The following is a 12,890-nucleotide window of genomic DNA, read 5'->3' as shown; positions in this document are numbered from 1 at the left end:
TGAATTATCGAAAATCATAAAATTGCCTAAACCAATAGAGTCTGATCGTCGGTCCATCAGTTGGCCATTCCTGATTAAGTTTCTCAAGGAACTTCGGGTAACTAAACAGGTTTATTAGCATCACATATCGACAGAAACTATTTCCCCCAATGGTGTGCGCATAAGAATTCAGAACCGAATTGCAGCACTGCAGTGTGAACGCGTTCAATTTGCATTGAATTTCATACTCGGCACACTGCGATCAAATATATTTGAACATGCAAATTGAACGCGGCATGAACTGGAAAGGACTGAACCCGTAGCATGCTGACTAACATGTAACCCTGGTATCTGTGATACTAAAATGTTCATATTTGCGTCATTTCACCCTTCAATTTTGACAATCTTTTGGACTAATTCAATCTCCTTTTATTGAAGAGTGAACCAGTCCGACCATCGTGTGTTTCGAAAAATCTAAATTCCTGGAGCTGTATTTCAATATCCAAGACCACAATGTCGTACCAAAGGATCTATGATGCATTTCCCTGTGACATAACATAATAACGTCCAAACATGTAGATGCGGCTCAAGGTTTTAGTCCTAGGAAAGAAGACACATAGGATTTAATGATGAAAATAAGCGCATGTGAACTCAAAGTCGAATGGGAACCGAGCGGGCGGCTCTTAAGCAGCAAAAGCTTTTACAGGCAAGTTCAATGCTTTGTCGACCAACAATTTTAAAGTGTTCAGTTCATTTTTGGCTCACGTTCTGTTCGAATACAATACTGCTTTAAAGAATAGCCTATTTTATAAGAAAGAGAAACATCTGGTAAAAAATAAGCAGCTTCAACACCTGAACTTATGATTCTTCCAACATTTTAAAAGAAGGAAAACCTTTGATAAAAAAAAGATGCAGCTATAACATTCAAACACAGTAAGAAGAGCCTATGTTCAAAAGAAGGGGAAATCTCCGATGAATCGTTTTTAAGGAATATGCGCACGCAGAAGCTCCCTGCATTTTACACATTGGTAAGAATGCCAACACTGAATATATGCAAATACCTCAAAAGAACAGCCTATTTTTAAAAGAAGGAAAAATCACTCACGGGAGAGTTATTAGTATGCATATATTATCATCAAACCTTTCCGCTTGGTCGTTATACTGTACTATTTGCGGCCACAATACTTACTCTTCCTTCAGAGATTCTTCCCGCTTTTTTAGAAAGGCTGCTCTTTCGAGGTAAATGCATAGATCCTAATTCAACCATTCAACTAGGCTGCCTAGTAAACCTCCTTTGCATTAAAATTATTATAACCCATTCGCCTTAGTGGCATTATGACACAGCACCAACGGGAACGACGTTTCGGAAAATGCCTCTCCGGGGAATAGTATTCCGGAAAATATAATACCTTGTGTAATACCATCTTTTAAATCATTAAACCCTCAGCTCAGATTCTATAGAGTTCATTATTATGCATATTTGAAGTTTTGGAATTTGCCATGTTTTCAGCCTTTTGTTATTTCAGCCTTTTGTAATTTCAGCCTTTTGTTACATATCCATAGTTTCAGCCTTTTGTATTCAGCCTTATGTGCATTCAGCCTTTTGAAATTCAGCCTTATGTTACCATCCCGAATAAGCATTCCAGAACTTCCTCATCAGAGGAAGTCAGATCGCCATTTGGCAAACGAAGTTCGTTCACCCGGAAATCCTTAGATTTCGCAAGGATTTTGTTTAACCGACTGATTTCACTCAAGCTGGAAACATTTGTACAAAGGTTTTTCCAGCCGGATCGTTCAGCAGACCGGAGAGCTTTCCTGTAGGCCATGCGAGCCGACCTGAAAGCCTCCGAACCAGCCGAACGTCGTCTGTTCCAACTCTTTCTACATTGTTTCCTGAGTTTCGCCAGATCAGAGTTCCACCAAGGGGTTCCTCTTGTGATCTTCACAGACCGTAGAGGGCATGCTTCTTCAAAAGCTTCCATGATGAAGGTCATTGTAGTATCAACGGCATCATCTAAATCACTTGGAGTGTCAATGGATGGTGAATATCCATGAAATTTGGCTGCAACCAAATCAGTATAAAAATCCCAGTTTGTTGACCGAGGATTCCTGAAACGCAATGTTTGCGAAGTAACATTTAAATGTTCAAAAAATATGTAGCGATGGTCAGATAAAGATTCTTCATCTGACACATGCCAGTTGGTCAGCTCGTGACTAATTTTGCTAGAGCAAAGCGTTATATCTAACACTTCCTCTCTAGCAGATACCATGAAGGTTGGGCGGTTGCCTATGTTAAGTAATGCAAGATCTGTACTACTTAAGTACTCCATCAAACTGGATCCTCTCAAGTTAATGTCTGAGCTGCCCCAGATGATATGGTGAGCATTAGCATCACTGCCAACAATTAGCGGAAGGCCTTTTGAAGTGCAGTATGCGATGACTTGTTTGAAAGCATCCGTAGGGGATGGTTCATCATGCGGTAAATACACAGAACAATAGACGTATTTCCTGTTGAGGTTTCCAACAGATACATCAATTGTGATAGCACATACATCTCTGGTGATTAGTTCAGAGATGAGTGTAGCAACTATTGCGTTGTTGACAAGCACACAGGCTCGAGGCATGACACGCGAGTTTGCTATTTCATGTTTACTGAAAGTGGCAAACACCGGGTTCACAAGGTTTCCTAGATAGAAATTTCCCTTACGAAAGTAAGGTTCTTGTACCAAGGCCACTTGAGCTGTACCATTTTGCATAAGTCTGCAAAGATTGGTCGTTGCTGTTCTTTTATGCTGAAGATTGATCTGAGCTATCTTAACCGTAGCCACTACCCAAACTAGGTAAGATTAAACTCTTCGCAACAACAGCACAACAAAGAACAGCAACAATAAAACCAAATCGGTATCGATTGGAAAACGCCAAAGGCAAGGATACACAGAATACACTGTGTAAATCGCATAATGCGAAACCATATAGGTGAAAATTTAAACTAATTAACAACATCTTCATAATCCCGCCCTTATTTAGCCTCAAGTGAGACTAAAGAAGGGCAGCTGATTGTCTCGGAGAAACACAAGGTCCACTGCACCATTGCTCCGGTTAGCGCAGTAAGGGCTACATACTGTGGAGGGCGCCCTGGTACTCCACAGGCTCCGTTAGCGGTTAGGTTTTTATTAGACCCCCCTAGCCATTCATTCCTAGGCACGGTAAGCATAAAGCCGCATCACACCATGAATTAGGGGTCACCTGTTGGTGGATTCTTACCACCGGAACAGGCGGTCCGTAGTGTTATTCTTAGCCAATTGGGACAATCGCTACCGACACTACACAGCTATCTAGGCTGATCGAGAAAAAGAAGTTAATATTGATGATCAACTTCATACGGACTCGAACAGCCGAAAAATCATAGGAGAAATCTTAGAAAGAATCCCGAGATAAATCCCTTAAGGAACCCTGAATGGAGGATCGGAGATAATCCCAGGAGAATACTCTACAGCGGTGATTCCCAAAGTGGGCGAAATAGCCCCCCAGGGGGCGAAAATCAGGCCGAAGGGGGCGAAAATGTGGAAAACCAAAATTGGGGGGCGAAAATACTAAAAAAGGGGGCGATTTTTTGAATAATTGAAAAAAATCAAAAGTATTGAAATACTAGTCCTGAATGTCAACTGAATCATTAAAAATCCCTAACATTTCAAATTTTGTTGTTTCTAGGATTATTGCAAAATGTCTGTTTTGAGATCGACTACATTTTACAGATTTTTTAATGTTTATGAGGACTTTTCGTCAAAATTCCAAGAAAAAAAAACAGAAATAAGACTGCAATATGAATTTCCTCAATAATTCCTAGGAATTATGGAGATCTAATATGTTAAGAAACTATGAAGGAACTTTTATAAGAGATTATGAACAATCGTTTTTTACTTGATGAGAAAGTTTTGTTTTTAATTCATGGGTGTTTTTTTTTTTCATGGAATTTTCAATCAAAATCATGATGTTTCAGACGAATTTCAGAACACGTTTTGGATGGGAGCTATCACACATTGTTTGAAAATTTCAAACTTATTACTGGTAGCTATTTTGATTTTTTTTCACGAATTCAGCGTTGATTTCCCTCAAAACCGAGTAATGACTGTTGCATATTTACTTATTTGACAATAGAGATTCTCCAATTTATACTGGCATTTCATTATTTGCATTTACTTTGGAAAGCTGACTACATTTGAAAATACACAGATATATTCCTGATTTGTTCTTTCTGTATAAAAAATATTTTTGAAATTGTATTTCAATATCCCACCAGTAGGAGAACCCTTTTCAAAAACACTAGTAAAATATCTGATGTAAGATAACGAGTTTTCGTAAATGTTTACAGTCCGTTTTGTTTGCTCGTTTTTGTTCAAGAATATATATAGCACAAACATGATTTCAAAATGTATTGTTTTACATGCAATGCGTTTTTTTTTTTTAATAAGAGAGATACTAATTTAGATACATTAAATCTCAGTTTCGCCACAATTGTGTCAAATAGTGGGTTTGTGAGGGCTTCGGCTCAACAAAGTTTCAGCCCTTTTTTCATAAAAAAAATAAATCTGATTTAGGGGGGCGAAAAAGTTTTTCTCAAGCTCCAAGGGGGCGATACCTCCTAAAAGTTTGGGAAACACTGCTCTACAGGAATCCTAGAAAGAGTTTCTGAAAATGAAACCCGGACAGAATTATTGAAGAAATCGCTGGAGCAATTTTTGAAAGAATCCCTGAAAAATACAGCTGGAGTCACCATAGAATTCCTAAATAAATCTCGGATAAAGAAATCCCGGGAAAATCAATAAATAAACCACATATGGGATCCCAGAAGAAATTCCTGAAGGAAACTATGACAGAGTCACAAAACGAATTTCTGAAGGAATATCTTAAGGAAATCTGGGAGAAATCAATCAAAAAATCTCGGGGTAATCAATGAAGGAATTCTGGAGAAAATCTAAGAAGGAAGCCGGAAATAATCGCGGAGGAATCCCTTATGCCATCTCGGAAACTATTCGCGAAGTATCCCGAAAAAAAAACCTTAAACAACTCGAAAGGAATCAATGAACGAACTCCAAAAGGAACCAATGAAGGAAGCCCGAGGAAATTCCCTGAAAGAGTCCTGGGAAATTCCTAATAAAATCCCGGAAGGAATCACGGCACGACTTCCTAAAGAAATTCTACAAAGTATACCTGGAGGAGTCCTTGACAAAACCTCTAGAGGAGCTCCAAGAGAAATCTCGGAAGGAAATCCCGAAATAATAAACGAAACATTTCCAGAAAAAATCCTCAAAGGAATTCCAGGAAAAATGCTGAATCATAAAATAATCTTGAGAGAAACCAATCGAGACATCTCGGAATTTCTGAAGGAATCCAGGAAGAAATTCCTGTAGTCCTGTAGTAATCTAGGAGGCATACCTATGTAAATCTTAGAAAATAAACCGGAAGAATCCCGGGAAAAATCAATGAAAATATATGTCGGAATGAATGTCCCATAAAATCCTTGAAACAAATATCTATAAATTTTGGGAGGAATCCTCCCCCCTCGGTAAAAATTAATGATAAAATAATCCAGCAGTTAATCCCTACAAGCTTCAGCACTGCTTTACCGTGAATATCATTTGGCATTTTTCACAGGTAGTCCATGACATTTACATCAAATATTCGAAAAATAGCGGTTTTTCCGTGACTTTCTTGCAGAACTGGTCTAGCCTCACAAGTTTTTCATATACCATATTCTCAGGTTCAGCTTCTAAAATGAGCTGTAGGTGGATGAATTTAGATATGACGAAATGAATTTTTCAGTACTGCCTACAAGGAACCCGGAACAAATCCCTGAATTATTCCCGGGAAAACTTACTAAGGAAATCCCGGGAGGAATCAATGATAGCATCTTGGAAGGAATTATTAATTGCATTCCAAGAAAGAAAAGGATATCCAGGAAGAGTCACTGGAGGGAACCTGAAGAAAATCCCGAAAAGAAATCCTGGGGGAAATCGCGAAAGAAACCTCGGGAAAGATGCCGGAAGAAATTTGTGAAAAAATCCCAGGAGGAATCTGAAGAGGAATTTCTGTTTTCAGGAGGCGTTTGTAAAAAATTCCGTGAGAAAACACCTGAGTAGAATCCCCTGGAGAATTCCGAAAGGGATCTCAGGAGAAATTTCTAAAGGAATCTCGGGAGGAACCACCGAAAGAATCCTGGAAAAATGCCTGGAAAGATACATGAATTTCCAAGAAGAATCTTGAGTGCACTACTTGGAAGAATTCCAGGAGGAACCCTGGTGTTAACTACTACAGAATTCTCGGGAGGAATGTAGGTTAGGTACAAGATGGAACCTGAAACAAATTCAAGAAGAAATTCATGTGGAATTAACAAAAGGAAATGCTGAATATTTTCTTCTAAACATCCTGTGCGATGCTTTGTACGTTGATCCTTGATATATGTGATATAAATTACATTTTTTATTACATTTATTGATCTCATTTTTATTTTATTTGTTTTTACTAAAAATCTTTTCCACGCTTGGCTTTAATACACTGGAATAGTTTCATTGAGAACGTCATCATTTCACTGTGTCAAGATATTTGCAACAGTAGTGTTTCTTCCCCCCGTACACATTGGAGTAAACCATATCGAAACCTGATCATAAGTGGAAAAACACAAAATGAATCAAATGGGGTTTCCGTTGTGTTTTGGTCCAGTGTAGTTTTCATGTAAATAATCGTTTGATAGCTAAGTTTGATTCTTATCAGAAGAGGTTAAGTGAAGCAGATTTTTAGCCGTTTTCTTTGATATTCACTCACAGCGCGTGCAAGTTTTGACCGTACAAAGTGAATGAAATTGATTTTCAATCAATTCAACGATGCAGTTTATTAGTAAAGGTAAGTGTTGTTATTCTGTTTTTCTAAAACCTAAATCTTCTTTTAGGACGGATTACTGGGAACATTGACCACTTGAAGTTGTTTCTTTAGAGAGTGTGCTGAAAAGTTTGATATTTCTTGGGGTTTTAAGTTGGAAGTAAGGAAAGTATGTTGAGATGTACTACTGTGCCTAGGATGCATTACCACTGTTTCAGAAGATTCGGATTCTCCGAAGCAAACCCGATTTTTGACTCGAAAGTTAGCTCGAAGATTTAGTCTCCGCATAACATAACATTCAGCAACAAATATATCTCCGATACAATAGAATAGTAATACGTTTAATATAGAAGTAGAATTTATCTTTAAACTGTCTAGCATGTGCGCGATTGCAATTACTGTTGACGAATGGATAGTGCAAAACAATGGTATAACTATATTGCACGTTGTGCGGGTATTGGTATTCAAGTTCAAGTACAGTGAAGCTGTTTGTAATTCTAACGATGGACAAACGGTTGAGGGTTATTTATTCCTAACATTCCGCCCCTCGTGTCACCAGAGCAATTGCTTCGGTGTCACATTCTGCATCCACGTCAAGCACGGCCAATTTTACGACTGGACGTCGAAGGATTCCGCTGGAGGTCTGAACATCTGCCCTTCGTACAGTACCATCTCTACCTGGATATGTTCGTACCACTCGCCCTCTTTGCCACCGGTTCCTAATACTCCCATCAACCACAACTACTAGCGCACCCTCTTGTATAGGCTTGACATCATCGAACCATTTAGTTCTTCTCGTAATGGTCGGAAGATATTCCTCAACCCATCGCCGCCAGAATCCATCCAGGGTGTTCTGAATCAAGTTCCAGCTATTGCGGATTGCAGCTTTTTCGTCCACAGAGCTCTTGACTGGTTGTCGCACTCCTGTAGAGCTCAGAAGAAGGAAGTGGTTTGGCGTCAAGGATTCGTGCGCAGCTGTTTCTATTGGAATGAAGGTCAGAGGTCTAGAGTTGACCATAGACTCCGCTTCGACGAGCACGGTGCCAAACGATTCCTCGTCCAGGATGCGCACGGTAGGAATGGCTCCTAAGGCGGTTTTGACTGACCGCACCATCCTCTCCCAGCATCCTCCCATGTGCGGCGCTGACGGTGGGTTGAACAGCCATTGTGTTTGTGTGTCAGTGAAAGTGCTGCCAATCTCCTCGTTGATCATCCGTATTTCCGCTGCCAACTCTCTGCTCGCACCAACAAAATTGGTACCGTTGTCCGTATAGATCTCACGTGGGGCACCTCTGCGCCCGATGAACCGACGAATTGCTTTCTTGCAGGAGTCCGTCGATAGGTTGGCTGCAATCTCTACGTGCACTGCTCTGACGGTTAAGCAGGTGAATAACACAACCCACCGCTTTATCGTACTTCTTCCTGTCGGTGATCGTATGGTATAAGGTCCGAAATAGTCAATTCCAACCATGGTGAATGGCCTACAGAATGGCATCAGCCTAGCTTTCGGCAGCGGTCCCATTCTTGGTACGGTTGGGACTGCTTTATACACTCTACACCATCCACACTGTTTTCTCGTCAGACGGACCTGTACTCTCAGCCTTGGTATGTAGAAACGCTGCCTGACCTCGTTCACCACCGTTTCGTCGTTTGCGTGCTGGTACTTTCGGTGGTACCAGTCCAAAAGCAGATCAGTCACACGATGTCCTCTTGGCAGGATGATTGGATTTCTGGCGTCATAATCAACGAAGTCAGCTTCCTGAATGCGGCCGTCCACTCGCAGCACGTTGAAGTCGTCTATCGCTGGCGTGAGTTTGATTAGTGGGCTGTCTCGTTCTAGATTCCGCCGTTGAGATGACTGAAGGTTGTGTTTGAACACCGCTACTTCATCCGGAAACCCGTCGCCCTGTGCAATTCTCCACAAGCACCTTTCCGCCTTCTGGAGTTCATCCCTAGTCAGTGCACCTAGATGTAAAGGTTGCTTTCTGTGCTTCAAGATACTGTTGTCGATGAATCGCACAACGTACGCCATACTTCGCCCCAAGTAACACACATGTTATATAATAGTAACGACAGCGCAAGTTTTGGTTGTATAGAAGTTTAATTTACGTTATTTCAACACAATGTTAGAATTACGTTAAATAAACTTATATACAACCAAAACTTGCGCTGTCGTAACTCTATTATAACATGTGTGTTGCTTGGGGCAGTAGTCGCTCCCAGCGAGAGAAACGGTCTAACATCACCACTGGTTCGATGACAAGATGCTTGCAGACATAGGCTGGCCGAAGTTCTTCCACTGTAGTGTTGGTATCGGATCGACAGTCTTTCGGCCATTCCAGTTCGTTGTCGTATAGGAAATCTGGCCCGTGATACCATCGGCTGTTCGGATCAAAGGAAGGGCCTTTACCCCACTTTGTGGCTTCATCGGCCACGTTCAGTTTTGTGGGCACCCAGCGCCACTCTTGAACCGACGATAGACTGAGTATTTCGTTGACCCGAAATGCCACGAACTGTCGATAGCGACGCGCATCGGACCTAATCCATGCGATGACCGTTGACGAATCGCTCCAGAAAACTGTGCGACGTACTTTCAGAGAATGTTTCTCTTCAATCGTCTTCCGTAAACGTGCGCCAATTACTGCTGCGGACAATTCCAGGCGTGGGATGGAAAGAGGTTGCAGTGGAGCTACTTTTGTCTTCGATGATACCAAGGAGCACCGAACACAACCATTGTCGATGACGCGAAAATACGCTACTGCTGCGTAGGCTTCCTCGCTAGCGTCAACAAAGACGTGCAAGTCTAGAGAGTTGTAGCAATCGGTGCTGTATCCTGGGAAATAACAGCGAGGAACTTTAACTGTATTCATCATTCGGAGTACAGCAAGCCACTGTTTCCAGCGTAAGAAAATATCCCAGGGAACCTTCTCGTCCCAATCGATTTTTGTCCTCCAGACGTCCTGGACAAGTACCTTCCCATGGATAACGAAGGCTGCCACGATACCCAGAGGATCATAGATGCTCATCGTAACTTTAAGCATGTCCCTTTTGGTCGGAATTACATCTCCTGCCACTAGCTGTTGCAAATCTTCGCGGAAGCTCAATGAAAACGAAAAAACGTCTTCGTCTGGCTTCCAAATCATCCCAAGTAGTCTTTCTGCACCCGTTTCCTTGTCTGTAGCGAAACACTTAACGGATCCGGGGTTCACTTCACCTATCTGGTCGAGCACTGCTTTCTTGTTTGACAGCCAGTTTCTGATGTTGAATCCGGCTTTCGAGTGGACTTCCGCTACTTCCAAAGCTAAATCAACAGCCTCCTCTTCGGTATCAACGCTGTCCAGATAGTCGTCCACATAGTGCCGGTGTTTGATTGCTGCTGCTGCCCTTGGATATCCTGCTTCGTGTTCCGTTGCATTCAAATTCATTACAAAAAGAGATTGTGCCGGAGAACATGACGCACCGAAGACTGCAACATTCATTACCATGACCTCGACTGGCATTTCCGGGGAATCTCTCCACAGAAACAGTAGCGCGCATCGATCTTCTTCTCGAATCAAGAGCTGGTGAAACATTTCTTTAATGTCTCCAGAAATGGCCACCTCTCGTTCACGGTATTGAAAAAGCACGGAAAGAAGCGAAGTCATTTGGTCCGGACCTTTTAACAACATGGAGTTCAATGAAATGCCTTGAACCTTTGCGGCGGCGTCCCAGATCACCCGCACCTTACCAGGTTTCCTGGGATTAAGGACTACGCCAAGGGGAAGATACCATGTCCGACGTGGATCTAGGCTACGTAGCTCTTCAACGGTTGCCTTGTGGGCATAGCCCTTCTCCTGGTAGTCCGACATTTGTTGGCGGACGTTCGTGTAGAGTTCAGGGTCCTTCAACAGCCGTCTCTCCAAACACCTCAATCGTTTTTCTGCTAACGGGCGACTGTCCGGAAACTCCAATTCATCGTGTTTCCATAGAAGTCCTGTCTGGAATCTGCCGCTACTCGTTCGCTTCGTGGTTTCTTCCAGAATTCTGCGGGCTCGCTGCTCATCAGCTCCTTCGACTTGGGGTACCAACGCTACACCAAGACTTTCTACGGTAAAGAAACTCTGGACGTAATCATGCAAATCCTCATTCGTTGGCTTAGCACAGATGTGCAACAGTCGGTGATGCATAACGTCTACTTTATCGCGCTGACATCCGTAGATAGACCAACCGATTCGGGTTTTCGTCGCTATGGGCTCCTGAGATCGTCCTTCCCGCAGTTTCAGCGTAGCCAACAAGTGTGTGTTTGATAAACCTATCAGCACGCCTGGCACGGCAGCGCCAAAACTCGTTACAGGCAAGCCACCCAAGTGTTTGAACCGCATCGACATCTCGCTGAAATCCAACGACTGCTCTGGTAGCCCCAGGTTATCCACAGTGTACACTTCGTTAAGCTTGTACCGTTGGCTGCTACCCACTGCTGATATTTGGAGTTGAACTCGGTTTGTATCCGTAATCTGCTTTGTTACGCCTCCTGTCCATTGGATGCACAAGGATTCCGCTGGCCCATCCTCGCCGAGTTCATCAATCAACGATCGCTCGATCATCGTAATAGACGAACCGTCATCTAGAAACGCTAATGTGTTCACCTGACCATTCTTTCCATATAGGGTTACCGGTACAACTCGGAACAATGTGGATGTGCTGATCGACCGGTGAACCGTAACCGTTGCGTTTGTCGGGTTTGGAAGTCCTTCCGCCGGCGGGTTGTTGGAATGCAGCAGACGATTATGTTTCTTCTGGCAGCCGCCGATCCCGCATATTTCTCCCTTGCAGGGCCATCGCGTGTGTGGTATTAGACAGCGACGGCATAGCTGGTTTTCCTTCACTATTTTCCACCGATCGTCGACAGAAAGTCTTTTGAAGGACGGGCATCCTGCAGCTTGATGATTTGTAGCCCCACAGGCTGGACACGCTTTGTTGGTAGACACCTGCTTGTCCAACGGTCTCGTTGATTTTGATGGAGCCCTCCAGTCGCTGGACCGGTTTTCGCTGTTGCCTTCGATCGATGATGAGTGTGCGTTCACATATGCCTTTTCCTTGACTCGTCCTTCCTTGGATGGCTTCTGCGGGAATGCACTGAAACAGGTCACACTGCTAGTGGCGGATACAATTTTTCCCATGTATTCACCGAACTCGCTGAGGTTTACCGCTGGTATCTGCTCCTGGTGTAGGGCCCAACTAAGTTTGACGTTAGCCGGTAGCTTGTCGACAAGTTCTTGTAACAGCATGGGATTTGACAAATGCTGCTCCAGTCCAATAGCCTTGAGATGTCCACAAAGATTTTGTACTGCAAGACCGAAATTCACAAGCGTTTCGAGCCGGTCCGCCCTTGGAGCAGGAATTTCGCGGACTTTGGAAATCATGTTGTGGATGATGTGTTCAGGCCTGCCGAACAGCGTTTGCAGCGTAGAAATCACTTGCGGTACTGTGGAAGGGTGAAGTAGAAAGCTGCTGACCGCTTCCCTGGCTCTACCCTTGAGGCTTTTTTGTAAACGGAGCAGATTCTCCGAATGGGAATAACCACACGCCTGAGTGGAATGCTGATAGCTGCTGCAGAAGAGTGGCCAATCCACAGGATCTCCAGTGAATACAGGCAACTCTTTCGATACTACTTGTCTGGTAGCCAGCTGGTGCGATGATGGACCATGTTCCATCGGTTGAAGTCTGTTGTTCGGCATCGGCGCATTCATAACAAACGAATTCGGAAACGGACGATTTTGTTCACTATACGCAACATGGGGGGGAATAGACAGTGGACTTTCTGGCACATTGTAGTGGCTGCGACCACCGATAGGCGTACAAATGGGCGATGGGGGGCAGTTTTGATTGAAAGAGTGGTACGAATACGAGGGGCTAGTATTTATTGGCATATTGTGTAAATGGTTTGGAAAAACGTTGTGGTTACTCACCGGTGGCATGATGGTACAATGGGCTGTGGGGGCGTTACCTACGTTCACAGTGTGGCGCATCGGTAGCTGCTCGTTGATCGTCGCTGC

The 12,890-nt window shown here is 43.2% G+C and overlaps 2 protein-coding genes across 2 annotated transcripts; both read right to left on the bottom strand.

The window, feature by feature from the left end:
- Positions 1-7,387: 7,387 nt before the first annotated feature.
- On the bottom strand, positions 7,388-8,887 carry LOC134286408 (uncharacterized). The gene has a single exon (XM_062848019.1). It carries the CDS (start codon positions 8,885-8,887, stop codon positions 7,388-7,390), a length of 1,500 nt encoding a protein of 499 aa, XP_062704003.1.
- A 151-nt stretch (positions 8,888-9,038) lies between these two features.
- On the bottom strand, positions 9,039-12,572 carry LOC134286407 (uncharacterized). The gene has a single exon (XM_062848018.1). The coding sequence runs from the start codon at positions 12,570-12,572 to the stop codon at positions 9,039-9,041; it is 3,534 nt and encodes a 1,177-aa protein (XP_062704002.1).
- Positions 12,573-12,890: the final 318 nt, after the last annotated feature.

The sequence above is a fragment of the Aedes albopictus genome, chromosome 2 (assembly GCF_035046485.1).
Source record: "Aedes albopictus strain Foshan chromosome 2, AalbF5, whole genome shotgun sequence".
Lineage (NCBI taxonomy): Eukaryota > Metazoa > Arthropoda > Insecta > Diptera > Culicidae > Aedes > Aedes albopictus.
This window is presented reverse-complemented; position numbering and strand designations above follow the sequence as displayed.